At 38.9% G+C, this 21,388-nt stretch overlaps 1 protein-coding gene across 1 annotated transcript; it reads right to left on the bottom strand.

The window, feature by feature from the left end:
- Positions 1-11,568: 11,568 nt before the first annotated feature.
- Positions 11,569-12,239, bottom strand: LOC145128691 (uncharacterized). The gene has a single exon (XM_079063502.1). The coding sequence runs from the start codon at positions 12,173-12,175 to the stop codon at positions 11,750-11,752; it is 426 nt and encodes a 141-aa protein (XP_078919628.1). The 5' UTR covers positions 12,176-12,239; the 3' UTR covers positions 11,569-11,749.
- Positions 12,240-21,388: the final 9,149 nt, after the last annotated feature.

The following is a 21,388-nucleotide window of genomic DNA, read 5'->3' on the forward strand; positions in this document are numbered from 1 at the left end:
ATATAGAATTTCCTTATGTTGAGTCATTCCAACATGAAATTCATATATATATCCTTGACTAAATACGACTTAAAACCTCAATCTAAGCTTTTAGAATTGAAATGAAGTATAATTTCCTCTCCCTTAATTATAGCAAAACAACTTTTTCAACCCCTGCAGCCTCACGAATTGAAACTTTTGTTTTCTATAATTAACATTGCTAACTTGCAATCTTTATCATAATTATCATGCTCCCACTAACATGATGATTATTAGCATAACACTCATGCTCCCACTAGCTTTGACATGTAATCAGAAATCAGCTGGACTTCTAGAAATCAATACTTTATTGACTTTCTTACCAAAGTTCAGATTTCTGATACTAGGTTGCTTTGATAAAACTTTATCAATATCATACACCTTATCTTAGATAGCTCACAGGTGTGTCTAAACAATTTTAAGAACTATGAAAAGGGATGCCGTAATCATAGTCTCGATTGTTTAGACCTTTACCACTTCTCACAAGTCCATGTTAGTGTGCTGGTTAACCACACACGCTCCACTAACGACTTTGAGAATGCAAATATCACAATTGCTATCTAGCTAAAATCTACTTAGTGAAAGTGTTTCCTCACCATCATTTTCATGAATCGGAGAGAAACCTTATGACACTTAGATTTTATGGTGTATGAGTTCCTATCCATATGAATTTTGTCAAAACCATAATCACAAGACAAGGTTACTGACAAATCCACACTTATATGGATTAAACTTGTGTAATCTTAAATTCTTGCCAGTTGGCAGCTCAAGGGCCTGCCATTGCTTCCAAGTAGCTGTGCAACCAATTGAGAACTCTCAGAACTCCTATGCAAAGCCAACTTGAATAGGCACAGACATGTCGACACGATAGGTTATAAACCTCAAGTCGTGTGCTAGTGAAGAACTTCAGGTTTTATTCTTGATTAGTTCTTGAGACTTTCAAGACCTTTAAGACTCCCACTGTCCTCTTGACATATAAGACTTTCTTGTCAGATATTCAAGAGATAGTGTGGATTCTAATCAAGACAAACACTTCACACAATTGGCCTTAGTTGGTCTTTGTTTTATCCAAAACATCACAACTTACCAATTTCAAATGTACAAGAGTAGAAAACTTTTACTCTTACATTTGACAAGTGTTTTAAACCTTCTTTAAGACATGTCACTCAAGTTACAATCTTAGAGTATAGCTCTAAGAATTGTTTTTGGAACAAAGTATAAATCATCTTCTTGATTTAACCACTTCAACAATTCATAGCTCCTCTTCTTAGCTACCAGAATGCACTTAGAGGATGAATTGTGATAAGGTCTCTTAATCATTAAGATGATTATCTAACATGATACTAAAGTACTCTCCCATCTTTTCAGATTTGAGAAACTTTTATCTTTCTGCCTAAGTTGATTCTTCTTATTCGCTCTGCCATACATTGAAACCTTTTCCAATGTCTCAGAATTACACTTAAGCTTGTAAGTATAACCATATTTACTGAATTTTAGTAAATAATGACGAATAGTCTTAACGATTATTTGTGGTGGGCTTGATCAGTGCACAAGAATGTGTACTCGATCCTTTACTTGACTCACACATCCATGTGAACAAGTACTTAGTCTTAATTTTTCCAATGCTTGAAAGTTCTTATTCATCATGCTATACAACTTGCATGATTCCAAGTTTCTATCCAACTGAAACTTAGGTGATGAGAATCTTTCCTTATTTGGTAAATTTAGACACTACCACAAATGAAAGAATCAAATTCATATTTCCACTCTTGCTCTTAATGGAATCTTATAAGCAACAATTTTTTCCTCAAATGCCATTGTAAGGATATTTTAAAATAAATAAATAAAATCATCATTTTTCCTTTTATTTTAAAAAACTTTGTGGAAAAACTATCCTTACAATGCAAAAGCACATGAAAACTTTGTTGTTATCTAATCCTATGCAATATATCATAACTCCTAAGATGTAGCTTAAGAATCCGATCTTCAAACTATGCGATAGAAATCCATCTACGCGATCAGATTCAGCATAATCTTTCTTTAAGTTTCTTCACTTTTTTTCCTTTGATTCTTAAAACATCAACATGTGACCCAGTCACATCATGTATCAAGAATCTCAGAATAGAAACTTAGTAGAGTTAGATAGTGGACTTTACCTGAAGTAGAGTCAAACTTATTGACTTTAACATCCTTAGGTAAATTTGGCAGCTTCGCAACTAATGCCCCTTTCTTTGGCAATGGACCCTTGATAATGGGACTATCTCAGACTTAGCCGTTCTCTTTACCATTTGGTCAACCGAGTTGACTATGGCCGATCCCTTTCCATTGGGAAGAGAGAGCTTTACTGGATATCCAATGTCATCATTGTCAATGTCCATAAAGTTTTAGGAAGTTGATCTTAGCAAATAGATAAGATCATTAAGGGTCTTGTCATAGTCTGTTTCATAGGAGTCCCAAAGGAACTCACTATGTGACTTAGAAAGTGATTGATCATCAGCTTCCTCTAGACTTTGACACCCAACTCTCCCGGCTTGTCAATATGTGACTACATCTCCAAGATGTGATCACACATAGACCTTTGCTTGCCAATAGGGCTTGAGTGACCTTAAACTTTTCAGGAACTTGTGGGTTAGGGAGAATAATTGGAGGAGGTGAAAGAGGTATGATTTCCATAGGACATCATCTTCATTTAGGAAAGTTTGTTTCAAGAGATTTGGGAAGATCATAGATGTCTGAACTTAGACATATTTTGGGAGATATTCAAGTTAGTTGATTTAGAGTCCTTAATATAACACCCAATATGAAATATTAAGGCTAGGACCCAATAACCTATTTATAACTGGAAGAGGGATGCCGTAATCCAAGTTATAAAATAGTTAAAGGTAGGTAAATGACGATTTACCAATTTCCACCATAGAAAAACGAAATATAATTAAGTTTTAATTGGATTTGAAACTCCTAGATCTTTTGAGATACATTGAACTTTCAATGGCATGTTTGAATCTCAATTGTGCCCTCTCAAGTTTGTGACTGGGATGCCGAGGATCACAAACAAGGTGTGAATAACCATACAAATTGACTTGGTACCCTCAACAATATTACCTAATCGATGTGCCGGTTAACCACACACGCTCCACCGATCTATAATAAAGTTAAGTTACCCTTTGCCACTCTTACTAGTCCATGTTAGTGTGCCGGTTAACCACACACCCTCCACTAACGACTTGGTAAGGTACAAAGTGTAATTTTATGGGCTAGCACCAATTTCACATTTTCCTAAGTAACTAAGAATTGGGAATTTATAAATGTTTAGTTACTTAGTATTTATCATTAATACTTTTAATGAAGGGAGAATTATAGTCTTTGTCCTACCCGTTCGGCTAACGACCCTCCACCAGTCAAGGAAGCGGTGGGTGAGAGTGGACACCCATTAAACTGCCATTTTATAGGCAGTAACCTTATACCCCCCTTATAGACCGGCTTCGTGAATGAGGCCTACTAACAGTAAGATTGACTTTATCTTATACATATCTATATAATTAAAATTATAATAATAGTATAAGGGTTGAATTTTAACTTTTAAAATTCTAAGGGCTAACTTGGAATTAAAGTATTCATAAGAGAAAACTTTTCAAATTCCAAAACTTGAGGGCAAGTTTTGAAACTATTCAAAACTAATTAATTCCATAACTTATGTGTTTAAATTAGTTTTAATTAAAAAACTCTTCAAGTTCCATAACTTGAGGACAAGTTATGGAAGACTTTAAACTAATAAAAGAATGTAACTTTTCTTTATTTTATAACTTATGGAATTAATTAAGGTTACACATTTTATTACTTAATGAAGTGACTCTTGAACCTCCATAACTTGAGGACAAGACTCTTCATTTTTGTAACCATTGCCAACTTTTATGAGTTTTATGAAACTTAAATGTGAATTTTCATATAACTTGAGGACAAGTTACAAAAACACATTTTAGAATCAAATCTTAGATTAAAATGGATTGAAAACACATAATCAATTAACTTTTCTATTAATCTAAGCAACTCATAAGAACAAGATAATTCAAATCAAACTTTTTCATGTAATTAGCCTAATCACTAAACTAATACAAAACATGAATCTATTGACAATTATCTTTGAAATTGGATTAGCATGAACATTACCACATCAAAAACAAGTTTATAAGTTCAAAAACATCTTAGGGTAATGTTCCTAGTCATTTCTAGCCAAAAACCTCGAAAATATGCTGTCTGGGGCTCCTACTCGTCGAGTGTATCAACCTACTCGCCGAGTAGGATGATTTTCTTCATGTACTCGGCGAGTTCATCAGTGGACTCGGCGAGTACAGTGCCCAGAATGCCCGAAATTCGACTTTTTCAGCATTTTTCAGCAATTTGCATCAAGTATACTTGAAAACAAGCCTAGGCTCTGATACCACTGTTGGGTTTTGAGCATTCTAACACTCCTAAGTGTACATGCAACCCTAAATACCTTGGATCTATGTTTTCTCTATTATACATGCAAATATGATTATCCAAGGTATTATCCTAACTAGCATATCAAAACATTGATACTAGGATACTAAAATAGATAGAATACATACCTTGTTGTTGTTGCTTGACTCCATGAAGCTTGAGAGCCTAGTGCCCCAAGTGTGACACCTCAAATGGTTCACACAACATCATGAACTCTTGGAATAACCATGAGAAGAAGACATACATGTTCAAATTGGCTAGCCCTCTTACATATGTATCACTCGTGCCAATTTCTTGAACAAAAGGGGTTCTTATATAGTGTGGCTATTAGGGTTACACCATGTAACTCATGACTTTACCCATTCCTTATGCTCCATGAGTTTTAACCTCCATGGAGTATCCATGGATCACCACATGGGTTAAACCCAACATAAAGGAATCTTGGATCATAAGCCCACATATATAAGAATGAATGATTTACACAATCAATCCCCATATATTTAATTAGTCTCTTTTTGATCACTAAATTAAGTCCAAATTAATTCTTGATCAATACTAATTAAATAACATGATTTCATATTAATATATTAGAACTTATAATATATTAATATGTCACAAAATGTCTTTTCCTCATAAACGGTCTATCCAAATGTTCCGATGCCATGCAACCCAAATGGACCATGCCGAGTCGGGTCAAGTACATACCAATTATAGTTATGGACTTAGACACTAATCCAACAATTACTTGTAAAGTAGTTATTCTAATTGGAGACACGTCCTTTGGCGCTTACAAACTTAACTAAGTGGAGGACTACCCCTTATGATCCAGAATCTCCCCGAGGGAGAGCGTGATTTTTGCGTATAGATCTATACGGGACTGACTATCCCGCACCTTGCTGCTAGCTACAGTAGGACCGACAGGTCTACGGGTGACAAAGTCATAAAGGATACTGGTGCCCGATTCGCGCCATATCAAGTTAATGTATGGTCATAAAGCTCGCAACGTAGATAACAACGATACCTTTACGTAATAATATACTATACATATTGGTATTAACCAGGGATTTCAAACAGAACATTTCATACAGAGATTTTTCTTACAAAATTCATCATACAATGCATCTGGTATTAGTCCAATCATACAAACATTTTTACTTACATTATCTCACTTTTACTAAAGAAAATATTGGATTTTCTTGGAATCATGCAAACATTTTTACAGATTCATCAACAAGTTTTTACTACATAACATCCCTTATGAACTCACCAGCTTTATGCTGATACTCTTTCAAAACTGCTTGTATTCTCAGGAAATCAGTAGACGGGTACCTCTTGGAGTTTTGAGAAGTCGGAGCGATTAAAGTCATGTCTTTATATTTTACTTACACCTTTGATGTATTCAAACAAGACTTAAATAGATGTAAACCTTTTTCATATATGTATTCAATGTAATGGTTGTGTTTACTATGATTGCTATGATACAATGGTTGTGATACTACACATGACGTCGTCCACCCCCGGACGTTTCCGTTGTTCCGGTTTGGGGGTGTGACATGTGGTGAGTTATCTTGGATCGTATCCCGGTTAGAGTCAAATTGGTTGAAAGGGAGGTGGAGTTAGATTCCTTGATGTGCCCGGTGTGTCATAATTCACAAGAAAGTGTAAATCATCTTTTTTTTTTTTTGTTCGGATGCAGTCCAGGTTTGGAGACGGGTTGGTCATTGGTTAGATTTGGATATTCCGAATTTTTCCTCTATTAGTGTTATGTTGGAGTGGATGGATGCTAGACCTATAGCTCGTATGGAGCGGGTGATTATTGAAGCAGTCTTTATGGTCGTTATATGGGTGCTTTGGACGTATCGTAATGCTTTACTTTTTAGTAGTTCTAAGCCTAGAAAAGATAGACTTTTTGACTCTATTGTGGAAATTTCTTTCCGTTGGTTTACTTCTAGGAATTCTAAGGCTAGGATTAGTTGGACGATGTGGATGCAAAACCCAATTCTGATGTAATTTGTAAAGTGTAAACTCCAAAAATACTAAATCTTTCAAAGGTAATTAATTATCAATAATCAAATTATTTTTAAAATCCGGTTCATCTAGTGAGAGATTGGCATCCTCCAAAAACCCTATATCTCCCATTGAATCAAAAACATCTACACCCACATCCCACATCTTCCATTGAATCAAGTTAACATGATTATTACTTTTATGTATTTATAATTTAATAGAACTTTCAATTTAATGTTATTAGTTATTGTTAATTAATTTGTTTTTTTAGCTAAAACCTCATATATATTCATATGAATTTACAATGATCATATCATTTCTTTTATTATTACATATAAACATTCTTTCTTTGAGCATATCATGATCTAATGAAATATAATCGATGTAAAAAGATTTCCATTCCTAGAAAAACAAAAATAAAATATATTTTTGTATTGTTGGTGGATAAGCTAAAAGAAGTCAAGACGTTTATGAAGTTCTATCTTTACACAAAAGCTATTAATGTACTTAGAAAATTATGACAAATTATTGATATGATGTATACATAAAAAAATATACCACAATTCTATATCAAATTAATTGCAATAAATTAATTAAAAATATATCATCCTTTGTTTTTGCTCCAAGTGTACACTCATAAAATATTCCGTGAAATTTAAAAAATAGTAGAAAAAAGGAAGTGGAAATAATAAAGAAAAATACAAAATTATATATGGATATAAGTAGTGAAAGGTTACACCTAAATAAACTATACACTTACATATACACAAGTCATTTGTAGTCATCTTTTTCTTTGTAATTCCCTAACTTATGTTGATTTTCTTTACCATTTTAATGGACTCTAGATAGCAAAAAAACAAAAAAAAACAAAAAAGAGAATGAGAAGAAAATGTAAGTAACCTAAAATGAAAATGTTGTTCTTATATAGACAAAAAAAAAATTAATTACCTAATGAATTAATTAGCATACATCGAAAAGCTATAGAAATTATGTTCTAAACATATTTCAATTAAACAATTTATTAAATACCATAAAAGTAAAAGTTATGGGTGTTTCAAATGAATATTGTTGAAGATAAATGATTTATTTTGAAATATATTAACTTGAATGAATTTTTTATAGACAAAACTTCAAAAACGGCCCCTGTGGTTTCCGAAAATCTGAGGTTTAGTCCCTAATCTTTAAAAACCTCACAGATGGTCGTTGTGGTTTCGCTAACTTCGTTAACTTCTGGCCGTTAAGTGAATGACATTTCTGTCATTTCACAATCACAGAGACCATTTATGAAGTTTTGCCTTATTTTTTTTAAAAAAAGAAAAAAATATAATTATCTAATATTAAATGGTATCTCTCTCTCTCTCTCTCTCTCTCTCTCTCTCTCTCCATTTCACAAACCCCCTTCCGATGAAGTTCCAACATGAAAGCTTCGACATAAATTACCCAAAATCCCACATTTCATGTCTAAGAGTTCTGATGGTGTCTGAAACCCTTAGGTCCGACGAGAAAGGTGTTTGAAACCGTTATGTATGACGAGAAAGGCAACGGCTTCGGTGTTTGTGTAACATCCGGACTTTCAGGTATATTATTGTGTGATTAATCTGAGATTTATGGAGTGACTCGGCGAGTTGTGAGTCCAACTCGTCGAGTAGAGTCGAGTGTCCACGTGGGATTAATGAATGGACTCGACGAGTCATAGAGCCGACTCGCCGAGTAGGTGCTGGGCAGAGAAACCCTAATTTCCCGGGGTTGGGGCCTATATAAGGGAACTTATAGCCCCATTTGCGCCTCACCAGTCACCCTACTTCCTTGAGAGAAACCTTAATCGTCCATTTGAGCTAGAGAGTGGGAAAGAGGCTAATCTTGTGGATTTTAGTGCATTGTTGAAGGAGAAGTGGAGAGCATCAAAGCTTGGTTCAAGGGGAGGCTTTGGATCTAGAGGTTTTTCAGAGTTTTGCTTCAGTTGGAGGTAAAAAGATGCTAACTTGGTAATTTCCTTATGAAGATTTTGGTTTAGGGAGTTTCTAGGGTTTCTCCCATTCTTTTTGGTGTCATTGTGATCTTTGAGCATGATTGAGGTTGAAACCTCAGTTCTGAGTTGTAGGAGGCTTTGTGAGCCCAAAGACCCGAACTTTATTGAGTTAGAGACAAGACCTTGAGCATGTAACCTTTGTTAGAACTTGTATTGGCATTATGGAGCAAGTATGACATGCATGAACATAAAGATCGAAGCTTTACGTGACAGTAGAGCCTTGGGAAGCTAGATCTAGAGCTTAGGGTAGTAGATCTGCCTTAAAACGTCTGAATGAGAAAACAGACTGAAGGGACTCGCTGAGTCCATGGCCTGACTCGACGAGTCAGTTAGGGTTTGTCCCGATGAGTTTGATCATACGATAACTCAGCGAGTTGGGGGTCAACTCGACGAGCTGAGCTGGACTTTCTTGAGACTTCTGAGGAAAAGAGGGGACTCGACGAGTTGCATGAGTGCACTCGACGAGTCGGGTCAAACAAGGACTGTTGACTCGAGTTTGACTTCTGGTGACTTTAGGGTTTGGTCAACATGAGTAATGGAGACCATGGAGGGGTAAAATGGTCTTTTACCCAATTCGAGAGTTAGAGAGAAAAGGATAACATGTGGTTACTTAGAGTCGAGAATCGAGTATTAATTAGAGATATTTACCCTATGTGTTAGGTGGTGGCTAGTTCGAGATTCGAGTTCGAGGATATTTGCTTGCTTGTTCGCAAGGTGAGTCTTCTCACTATACTTACCATGAGTGGTATTTTGTGTGACTGAGATGTCTTATGTGTTTATATTGTGTATTGTGATATCCTGCATTATTTCTTTGTGATTTATGCTGTATATTACTCAGAGCCATCAGAGTTAGGCCCGGAGGGTCCATCAGAGTACGAGCCTGGAGGGTCCTCACTTAGACCGGACCGGAGGGTCCAACGAGTAGTGAGACCGGAAGGTTCTCACTTAGACCGGACCGGAGGGTCCAACGAGCTGTGGGATTGGAGGGTCCCACTGAGACACATTGACCGGAGGGTCTTCCAGAGCTATAGCCTCGAGTGGCTAATTATTTGTGCATGGTATTTTGGGGAACTCACTAAGCTTCGTGCTTACCGTGTTATGTGTTATGTGTTTCAGGTTTTTCTCAGGATTGCAAGAGGGCATCGGCTAGATTGTATACACCAGAGAAAGAGTTATGTTTTGAGGATCCTGGATTATTAATCAATCAATTATGGAGTTGTGTTTTTATAAATTAAATACATGAGATTTTTGTGATATGTGTTATGAGAATTATGTGATTTTAAATGAAAATTTTATTTTAAAATTTACGGTGTTACAGTTTGGGAGGGTTTTGTGGTGATTTTCAATCTGTCAAGATTCAACCACCGTCAATCTCTGAAGAGTCAAACCTGGTAAACCCTAATGCAATATCAAATCAATTTTGAAACTGAAATCGATTTTAAGGGTGAAATCGAACCATGAATATCTTTTGTTTATATCAGATGGCTCGATTAATAGGGGTGTGTATGTGCGATTTCGATTGCAGATTTCAAGGATCCTCTTCTTCTCATTCGTTTCAAAAATCTTGTGAGTTTGTGTTTTAAAGGTTTTCAAATTCATCAGTTTCAGAAGAATTCAACCACCTAAGAAACGTCATGCTCTCTTTGTTTCAAAAGGATCCTCTAACTAGAATGATTCCAGAACTACATTTGGTCAGGTCGGTGGGGTTGTGTAGGTCTAATGATACGCCGATCCTTGTAGCATCTTTTCCGATGAAGTTGATGTGATAAAAGGAAATGTGTGTGTATGTGTGTTTGAAGGAGACGAAGAAGAAAAGGAGGAGAAATGTTTGTGGACTCTTGAATGAGATTGAAGGGATGGAGAGATCTGCTCATTTTGTAAACGAATTGTGTGATTCGTTACAGTTTCCATTGGCAGAAGAACTGGAATCAGAAGTGAGAAGGAGGGTGGAAGAAGTGGAGATGGTGTCTGGAGCAATTAAGAAAGTTCTCAACCCAAATTTGACTTTTTCAGTCAAACATTGTTCATTCATCCATCCATACAAGATCTGAGAGAGAGAGAGAGAGAGAGAGAGAGAGAGAGAGAGAGAGAGAGAGAGAGAGAGAGAGAGAGAGAGAGAGAGAGAGAGAGAGAGAGAGAGAGAGACCATTTAATATTAAATAATTATATATATATATATATATATATATATATATATATATATATATATATTATTTAAAAAAATAATAATAAGGCAAAACTTCATAAATGGTCCCTATGATTGTGAAATGACAGAAATGCCCTTCACTTAACGACCAAAAGCTAACGGTGTTAGCGAAAATGACCATCTGTTAAAAGTTTTGAAACCACACGGACCATCTGTGAGGTTTTTAAATATTAGAGACTAAACTTCAGATTTTCGAAAACCACATGGACCATTTTTGAAGTTTTGTCTTTTTTATATGATTTATAAAGATAAAGCTTTACCCGTTTTAAAAGAGAAAAAAAAAATTAAACGAAACTTTAGGTTTATTTATTACGTTACAACTACCGATGTTTTTCTCTGCGTTGGTATATTTTACCGCCCCACGTTAATGGAGCCATCCATTTTCATCATATCTGTTCAACACAATTTTGTTGTTATATCACGATACATATTATATATTGATGTAAGGATTAATGTCATGAGTAGTATGATTAGAAGGTTTTTTTTGCATAAAATACTATTAAAGTAGAAATATTTTATGAACAAACAATTTAAGTTTGTTATTAAAAAAGCAAATAGTTCGTTATGCATTTAAAACAGTTTCCCTATTTGTTTAAGAGTAACAACATTACAATAACTATTATAAATCTTTTATTTACATATATCATGAATCATTTACCAACCTAAGTATTCCCGTACAAATTTGTATATACATACATTCCAACAATGGTGGAGCCGAATATTTGTTCTCAAGTTAAAGCATTAATTTGACGTTTATGTCAAAAGCTAATATGACATTTTCATAACAAGACATGTGTAATAATAAAAGTTGGAGATCATAACATGAAACTAAATAAAATAGACTTTAAATATTCCAAAACTAAAACGTCACAAACAACAAAGATATTCTTAAAACCAAAGACATGCTAACAACACAAACCACAACAATACTCACCTACACAACAAAACTAACTTTATAAGGCGCGAAATAGTTAGCTATCTAGGGACTTCAGAAACAAGCTTTAAGGAGATCAAGGGAGTACACCACCACTACCACCGCCACTAATAGGAACAACACCACCAACACCGCCACCAACAGGATTACCACCACCAAATCCACCACCACCAAGAGTCGGTAAACCACCAAAACCATTACCAAGACCACCAAAAGTTCCCACACCACCGCCAGGGCCACCTGGTCCACCAAATTGATACCCAACTCCGACACCTCCGATTCCATTGGCACCACCAAAATCACCACCTACTCCAACTCCGGTTCCCATTCCACCCATTGGCAAACCATTGTTTCCAATGCCACCGAATCCACCTGTTCCTCCAAAAGTATAAACGTTTTTTTGGTCTGTAAGACCAACGTTTTCTTTAGGAACGTCTCTAGCAGTAGTGGTGCAAACTGCTACGACTAGAGCTACGAATAACATGAAACAACACCTTGTCATTTTTTTTCTTCTTCTTCTTCCAATTTTACCCTTTGAAAGACTTAACTTGATGCAAGAATTTGAAAAGTGAGGAGAGTATATTTAAAGGGAAATGCGAGAGTGAGGCGTTGGGGGTAATAAATGTAAGTTTTAATATTGGCAGAAAGCAACTGACCAATTGGCAGTCAAAAAAGCAAACATTTCTCAAAAAGAAATAATAACAATAACAATAATGCAAAATTATTTTAGGATTCAAACATGGTCCCTTTATGAAATCAACATATTTTATATAACTTCATGTTGTTTATTATATAATATGCATACCATACGATACGAAGATTATGATGTATTCGTCGTAGCATAACGGCCGGTTATCGCATTTTCACATTGTACATTCCAACATACAAGCATTTACCTAACTAAATCAAACAACTAGAAATTAACATAGAGAAAAATGATACATATTTTAAAACTTTTTTTTATTTATAAATCTTACTTTAAAATTTTAACATTTTAAAATATATGTAACACCTGTTCCAGGTATTACTTATTTTTATTTAAAGTTTTAAGGTTTTGGTGCGTGGACTCGGCGAGTTGGGAGTTCAACTCGTCGAGTAGAGACATTATTGGTGGACGCGGGATCGAGACCTACTCGACGAGTCGGAAGGCCGACTCGACGAGTAGGAGCTGTAGAGAGAAACCCTAATTTTTAGGGTTTGCACCCTATTTAAAAAACATATCCTTTCTCTTGTGGCCTCCCTTAGCACCTTTTTACCTAGAGAAGAGAGTTTACGGCCGTGAACCCCTCTTGAGTGAGAGAAATAGCTTTTGTGAGCAATTTTGGAGTATTTGTGAAGGGTTTTGGAGCTTGAAGAAGGAGACAGGAGAGGAACAGTAGATCCAACATTTACTTCATATTGGCCATCATCCTAAGGTATAATGTCGTGACCTTGACCTCTAGTTGTGTAGATCTCTTTTCTTGGAAGTAAATGGTCATTTTTGGGGCAAAATGGAGTCAAACTTGGATCTGCACTTTTCACAAGGATAGGGTTCCAGATCTGGACCTCTTTAGGTCCCAAATACCATAAAGTTGCTTCCTTTATGCAGTTTGGTCTCTTTCCATGCACAAAAACCTTGTAAGAAGCCTAGTTTTGAAGTTATAGCCTTGAAGGACCTTGCATGCGCATAAAGTTTGCAACTTTACGTGGTATCTGTATTAGGAGAACTTGGATCTGGAGTTTGGGACCCTAGATCCCACTAAAAAGGGCTGAACTTGAAGAAGACTGAAGGAACTCGTCGAGTCCCTTAACTGACTCGACGAGTCGAATAGGGTTTACCCGTTTTCAGTTCTAAAGAGTTTTTGGTTGTAAAGAGTTTCCGGTTGTCATGAGTTTACGGTTGTCATGAGTTTTCGGTTGTGGACAAGGAGGGACTCGACGAGTTACACAGGTAACTCGGCGAGTAGATGAATTACTCAGAAACTCGACGAGTTGCTGGATGCACTCGACCAGTTGACGTCAACATGGACTGTTGACCTTGACCGGTGACCTTGACTTTGACCAGGGTTGACTTTAAGGGCATTGATGAGATTATGACAAGTTAATCACATGATGCTTATAGGCAGTTGAGTTGGAGCAGTACGTGGGACATATCTGATTCTAGCTTATCAGTTCAGCAGTGCCAGGTGAGTCTTCTCACCATACCAATGGGTCTAAGGCACCAAGTCGACCCATTTTATGTTATGTGGTACACTAGCTGTAGTAGAGATATGTTGTATGATAGTTAGCTTGATGCTAAGTGGTATGCTAGTGATTTGTGATATTTGCATGGAAGACCCCGAGGGGAGCCCGTGACAGTTGGATATAAGACCATGTGGGGGAGCCCATGACATTCCTAGGTAAAGACCATGTGGGGGAGCCCATGGCATGATGGTATAAGACCCTGGGGGGAGCCCACGACATCCTTATATGTTTATGTATGTGTTATGTAGTATGATAAATACTTCTGTGATATATGATATGCTAGTTGATTATGTATGTTATTGTATGGAAGACCCCGGGGGGAGCCCGTGACAATTGGATATAAGACCATGTGGGGGAGCCCATGGCATTCCTAGGTAAATACCATGGGGGGATACCATGGCATGAAGGTATACGACCCTGGGGGAGCCCACGACATCCTTATATGTTGATATGCATGGCTTATGTGGTAGAGATCGCTTGTATAGTTAATATGATATGTGATATGTGGTAGAGATAGCTTGTATAGCTAATGTGATACGTGTTATGTGGATTGTGTGTGGGGTATGCTTTGGGGGACTCACTAAGCTTCGTGCTTACGGTTTACAGTTTTGGTTTCAGGTATCATTGGTTTGGAAGGGGAGGGCTCAGATTGATCGCAGTGCACACACCTATGATTTCCGCAATGAATGATTTTGGGATGAACTCTGATCGATGTTTTACTTAATGATGATTTGAAATGTTTGAAATAAATGGGATCAATGTTTTAGCTATACTAAAAATGAAATTTTTATCCTTGATTTTTAGGTCGTTACAAGTTGGTATCAGAGTCTTGGTTTGAGGGATTCGGACATACTTTCGAGTGTGCCTGAACTCAAACTGAGGATCCGTTAAGTTTTCAAAAGAAAAATGTTTTAAGGAAAGAATTTATAAGACAAGAAAGGGTGTGGTGCATGCAATCGGCCGAGCTCAAGTAAGTTTCCCAGAATACCCACATATGTTATCTGTTATGACTTGGTTTATGAATATGTGAATCGCATGCTAGTTAGGGCTAGGGGAGATGCTTGTATATGTTGTATGAGCTGGTAGACTTGCATGCTACTGCTGAGTAGTCAGCAATAGGTTGGCCTGATATGTGGTGCTTCTAGCCTTGGAGATACTGGATGTCATGCTAGAATGAGAATTATGATTGGTATCAGTAACTGCTACGTGTATGCTTTTAAAATTGTATACGATTAGGATCTTATAGCCTTAGAATAATTGATTTGGCCTTATTTCCTGTTCCTTGTCTGGTTGTGGTCCTAGGGTAGAGTCTATTATTCGACAGTCTATTAGATCCTGTTCTGTGTATAATTTGCATGCATAAGGCAACCGACAGTGATGATGGATGGATGTGGATAGCACGAGTTGTGGTATGTGGGCTGAATGTCCTATGGATCAGAGTGCTACTGCACGAATGCTGCTTGCTTTGTGCTTTGTGGAACTCTTGAGTGATGAGAGTCAGCCACTAAGTGGATATGACGATATCCAGGAGGTGGATGGTTGGCATCATGGGGAGTTCTTCAGTCGCCGATGGCAGGGCGAGGTTGGAAACCTAGGAAAGCCTAGGATATGCCCCAGTGAGTTAGTGGGGCGGTTCAGTGAGGTTGATAGCCTAGGAGGTGCTTCAGTTGATATTGTGTTGCTGTTTGACGGATATTTGGTGGATCAGTGGGATAGGTGACTTAGAGGATTCGGGAGGATTGCTGAGGAAAGTATGGATAGGTGTGGAAGGTAGTATGGGCCCGTATTACTGAAAGAACAGGATTCATACTCAAATCAGTGAGAGTCTTGGAGAATCTAAGAAGCTGATGGGAAGGGGAATTCTTGGTTATGATTGGACCGTGGAGATAGCTGCTATGCAGAATGTGGATGAGCATGCAAGGGGAAAGACCAGGGTTTGGTCCCGGCTCCGGTGGTGAGCCAGGTAGCGGAAGGACTGTCAGGATTTTTAGTTCGCCTTGGATCTCTGGTATCAGGCGGCAAGGATTGATTGTGCGATCTATTGAACTTTCGGGATTGGAGACTATGTCTCGGGGATAGTTAGTAGCTCGGTTTAGAGCAAAGGTTTCTCCAACTATTGCAGTTCAGCTGTTGACGATTGAGCTGGTGAGTGTGCCAGGGTGTGAGACCCTGAGTGATACGATTTCTAGAGCTCGAGAGCAGGGATTGATTTGGAGCACATTGGGAAGAGGGGATCAGATCAGGTACATACATTGGAGGGTCCCAGAAAGAGACCCAAGAGTTGGGTTAGCTTTTGAGAGGCCAGCAAGGCCGGATTCAGTATAATTCTTGCGGGAAACTGTACAAGGGATTTTTTTCGTTTCAAGGTTTAGTAAGTGTATATCTGGGTTTGTTTCCCTGCTTCTGATTGGATTGTACCTTCAAACATGATCATATGTCATTTACATACCGTGAGTTACGGGGTGGTTAGTGAAGGTCGTTTCCCCTTTTTGCTGGTTTGGAGCGTTCAATGTTATCTAGGTCTATGGTCGAGATCGGTTCAGAGACGTGATACAGAAGGTCTACGGTCAGGATCGGTAACTCAGCCAGTGTGCCCGAGTCGGCTTTTGGAGGCGCCAGGGGAAGTGGTCTACTGCGGAGGCTTTGGTATGGGCATCGGTTATTTGGACTTCAAGATGTAGGCGGGGCATCATTTCAAGGCGTCTGAGATTATTAGTCTCGCTGGGATTCAGGAAATGTTTGTCTGATATTTAGGAGTTGCGTGGCTTTTTGGGGTTTGGGACAGTAACAGAACACTCGCACGGGTAAGAAACAAGTTGTCAGCAGTTGGTTATTAAAGAGTAAGAAGGATCGGGAATCCTTCAAATCTCATGTATTGCGAAGACTTAGTCGAATCTCAGTGGGGGAGAATCACGCAGGTATTCAGGATAGGGACATGTATGAGATCGGTATGGGTTTCTCGACCTCATCGAGGAAAATGGCGGCCCAAGTGGCTATTTGTTTTGAGGGTTGTGCGAGTTTGGAGTTCGGTAAGACTCCCCGTCATGTGAATCGCGTCTTCTTGGGGGCTTGATAACAGAATATGGGGAGACAGGTTAGGGCTCCAGTCATGAATGGAGTTCAGTTTGGGTGTTCAGTGGAGGGTGTGCTCGACTCTGTATACATTTCGAATCAATAGATTAGGGTAAGGTATTGGGCTACGGTTGTGTTAGGATGAGGGTGTTGTAAGACTACGGGGGAGCCGTAGCATTCACTAATAGTCAGTTGGTATGAAAGTGTTGTAAGACTACCGGGGAGCCGTAGCATTCAGTAATGGTTAGTCAGGATGAAAGTGTTGTAAGACTACGGGGGAGCCGTAGCATTCACTCATGGTCAGTGGGGTGAAAGTGTTGTAAGACTACGGGGAAGCCGTAGCATTCACTCATGGTCAGTGGGAGTGAAAGTGTTGTAAGACTACGGGGGAGCCGTAACATTCACTAATGGTTAGTTATGATGAAAGTGTTGTAAGACTACGGGGGAGCCGTAGCATTCACTAGTAATCAAATAGTGTGGAAAGTGTTGTAAGACTACGGGGGAGCTGTAGCATTCACAACGGCCATATAGTGTGGGAGATACAGACAGGCTGCAGGGTAGCTGTGGCATTCACTGATGACTTAGGCTAGTGTGGGCCAGTTCACAAGCTTGTGGGTAGGCCGCAACTTAATTAGAAACAGGACTGGAAGGATTGTTCGATCAGTTATCCGTGGGCGAGATCGGATGGTTATGGGAATTTAGGATGGAACCGGTAGAGATTGTTGAACCAAGGGTTGGATCTTGAGTTGCAGGATCATGTGGAGGAGTAGTGCATGTCATAGTAGGGCTACGGTTGAGTAGTCCTGATAATTGATCTCTTGGGAACCTGGTGGTTGGACCGGGTGCGAGACTGGTAGTCTCAGGGAATCAACTAAAGACATTTATTAATCGGTCGAGTAAAGGATGACGGGAAGTCGTGGTGCATTATGCAAATGCCGATTCGAGGATCTCTGGATAGGAGTAGAGTATCAATTCGGTTTTGGATAGGAACCCGAATCGGAATTTGCGCATGTTTGGTGCATGATTTTGTTTTAGTGAGATGGGATGTGGGGCATCTATATGCCAAGGGCGTTGAGGGCAGAATCCCAGGGTGATGAACGGGTTGGTTTGATGGTAGTTTAAGCCAATGTGATGTGTCTCGGGTGGCTTTATCCGTAATAGAACCACGACATGTTGGAAGTAGGAAACGGTAGATCGAAGGAAAACGGTTATGATGTAAGACTACAGTTATTCTGGTAGCATACACCTTATTGCGTTGGATTCAGTGGCGACAGGTTGCCAGCCTATTATGATCGGATAGATCAAAGGATTGAAGGAGCCATGAGCGGCGGTATAGATAGGGCAATTATTGTCAGACGAGGTATCCTTCGGAGGTCATGTGGGAATGTTGTGTGTATGTCCTGTCCCAACAATCGGTTAGGTGTCCGATGTTTCGAGCAGTTGACAGATAAGGTGAGATCAGGGAGGTCTTGGCTGCCTTTAGAGAGCAGCAAGTGGTAGCAAGAAGAGTCGAGATGGGTTTAGTGACTTGGGATTCGTGTGTGGAGTCGCTTATATTTGGGTTATACACTAAGTTGTTCGTAGTTGGATTAAATAATCTCAGAGTGGTTGATCTTACCCTGTTGCGTAGCTCTCGTCTGAGTCTAACCGTTGCAGGGATAAATCTTTTACTCAAAGGATTATCTGATCCGCACGTTGAGTTGGGTGTTCAGCACCGACACATAGTAAGTGGAAGTAGTCAGTAAGTAGCAACATGGTGACCAGCACTGGGAGTGGCTGGAAACTTAGTTTCAGTGAAGGATCTATCCTTCACAGGGATAGGAAGGGTTGTTACGTATGAACAGCTGCCTTGGGAAAGCCGCGGACTGCGCAGGGTAAAGGGTGAACCCCTTGGATGTCAAGTGTACGTACTCGGGGAGTACCAGAAGGATTGTCGGGTGGGTAAGAGTGATGTATCCAGGATTGACAGAGATTAGAGTACCCTCAAGATTTTTAACTCTAAGGGTTAGCCTTTCGCTCAGGGAGACCGGACGGAAGGCCAATAGAAACGAACTTTCGAGGATTAGACCGAGCAGACAGAGTTATGCATCATATATAATTGTTGTGAGATGTATGCATGGTAGGTGATAGATAGCGGAAGCTGAGGGCATGATGCGTGCGGGGGTATCCGAGATGGGTAACCGCAGAAGACTTCGAGGACGAAGTCTAGTTCAAGTGGGGGAGATTTGTAACACCTGTTCTAGGTATTACTTATTTTTATTTAAAGTTTTAAGGTTTTGGTGTGTGGACTCGGCGAGTTGGGAGTTCAACTCGTCGAGTAGAGGCGTTATTGGTGGACGCGGGATCGAGACCTACTCGACGAGTCGGAAGGCCCGACTCGACGAGTAGGAGATGTAGAGAGAAACCCTAATTTTTAGGGTTTTCACTCTATTTAAAGAACATATCCTACCTCTTGTGGCCTCCCTTAGCACCTTTTTACCCAGAGAAGAGAGTTTACGGCCGTGAACCCCTCTTGAGTGAGAGAAATAGCCTTTGTGAGCAATTTTGGAGTATTTGTGAAGGGTTTTGGAGCTTGAAGAAGAAGGAGACAGGAGAGGAACAGTAGATCCAACATCTACTTCATATTGGCCATCATCCTAAGGTATAAAGTCGTGAAACTGACCTCTAGTTGTGTAGATCTCTTTTATTGGAAGCAAATGGCCATTTTTGGGGCAAAATGGAGTTAAAGTTGGATCTGGACTTATCACAAGGATAGGGTTCCAGATCTGAACCTCTTTAGGTCCCAAATACCATAAAGTTGCTTCCTTTATGTAGTTTGGTCTCTTCCCATGCACAAAAACCTTGTAAGAAGCCTAGTTTTGAAGTTATAGCCTTGAAGGACCTTGCATGCACGTAAAGTTTGCAACTTTACGTGGTATCTGCATTAGGAGAACTTGGATCTGGATTTTGGGACCCTAGATCCCACTAAAAAGGGCGAAACTTGAAGAATACTGAAGGAACTCGTCGAGTCCCTTAGCTGACTCGACGAGTCGAATAGGGTTTACCCGTTTTCGGTTGTAAAGAGTTTTCGGTTGTAAAGAGTTTCCGATTGTCATGAGTTTACGGTTGTCATGAGTTTTCGGTTGTGGAAAAGGAGGGACTCGGCGAGTTACACAGGTAACTCGGCGAGTAGATGAATTACTCAGAAACTCGACGAGTTGTTGGACGCACTCGACCAGTTGAGGTCAACATGGACTGTTGACCTTGACCGGTGACCTTGACTTTGACCAGGGTTGACTTTAAGGGCATTGATGAGATTATGACAAGTTAATCACATGATGCTTATAGGCAGTTGAGTTGGAGTAGTACGTGGGACATATCTTATTCTAGCTTATCAGTTCAGCAGTGCCAGGTGAGTCTTCTCACCATACCAATGGGTCTAAGGCACCAAGGTCGACCCATTTTATGTTATGTGGTACACTAGTTGTAGTAGAGATATGTGGTATGATAGTTAGCTTGATGCTAAATGGTATGCTAGTGATTATGTGATATTTGCATGGAAGACCCCGGGGGGAGCCCGTGGCAGTTGGATATAAGACCATGCGGGGGAGCCCATGACATGATGGTATAAGACCCTGGGGGGAGCCCACGACATCCTTATATGTTTATGTATGTGTTATGTAGTATGATAGATACTTCTGTGATATATGTGATGGGTTTTGAGCATTCTAACACTTCCTAAGTGTATATGCAACCCTAATAACCTTGGATCTATGTTTGTCTAATAATCATGCAAAGTTGAATTCCAAGGTTATATTCCTATGTAGCATACATGGGGAACATTTTTAACTTGAATGAAAGATAGAATAACTTACCTTGTTGTTGATTATGATCCTTGAAACCTTGTGAGCCTAGCACCCCAAGTGTGATGCCTCAAATGCTTCACACAACACCAGATGCAAAGGAGTAAACTTTGAGAGAATCTTACACTTGCAAAATCGGCTCTAGCCCTCTTGTTTCTTAGTGTAGCCAATTTTGGTGGAGAATGAGTTTCTTATATAGTGTTGACACATCTAGGGTTACACCATGTAAACCCTAATGTGTCATGACTCTTCAGTTCCATGACCCATGGGTTTGTAACTCCCATGGAGCATCCTATGGGTGGAACCCAACTTGATAATCCATGGAGTCTCTTAGCCCACTATATAAGATATGGAAGATTTACATAATCTACCCATATATTTAATTAGTTATCTTTTGATCACTTAATTAATTCTAAATTAATTCTTGATCAAACTAATTAAATAATATTATTAATATATTAGAACTTATAATATATTAATAAACCATAAGTGTTATTTCTCTCATTTTAGTTTATCCAATTGCATGGTGCCATGCAACCCAAATGGACCATGCCGGGTCGGGTCAAGTACATACCATA

Source organism: Lactuca virosa, chromosome 8 (genome assembly GCF_052849685.1).
Source record: "Lactuca virosa cultivar CGN04683 chromosome 8, Lactuca_virosa_CGN04683_v6, whole genome shotgun sequence".
Taxonomy (NCBI): domain Eukaryota; kingdom Viridiplantae; phylum Streptophyta; class Magnoliopsida; order Asterales; family Asteraceae; genus Lactuca; species Lactuca virosa.

Coding starts and splice junctions, on each gene's coding strand:
- LOC145128691 (XM_079063502.1), bottom strand. CDS start 12,175: ATGACAAGGTGTTGTTTCATGTTATTCGTAGCTCTAGTCGTAGCAGTT.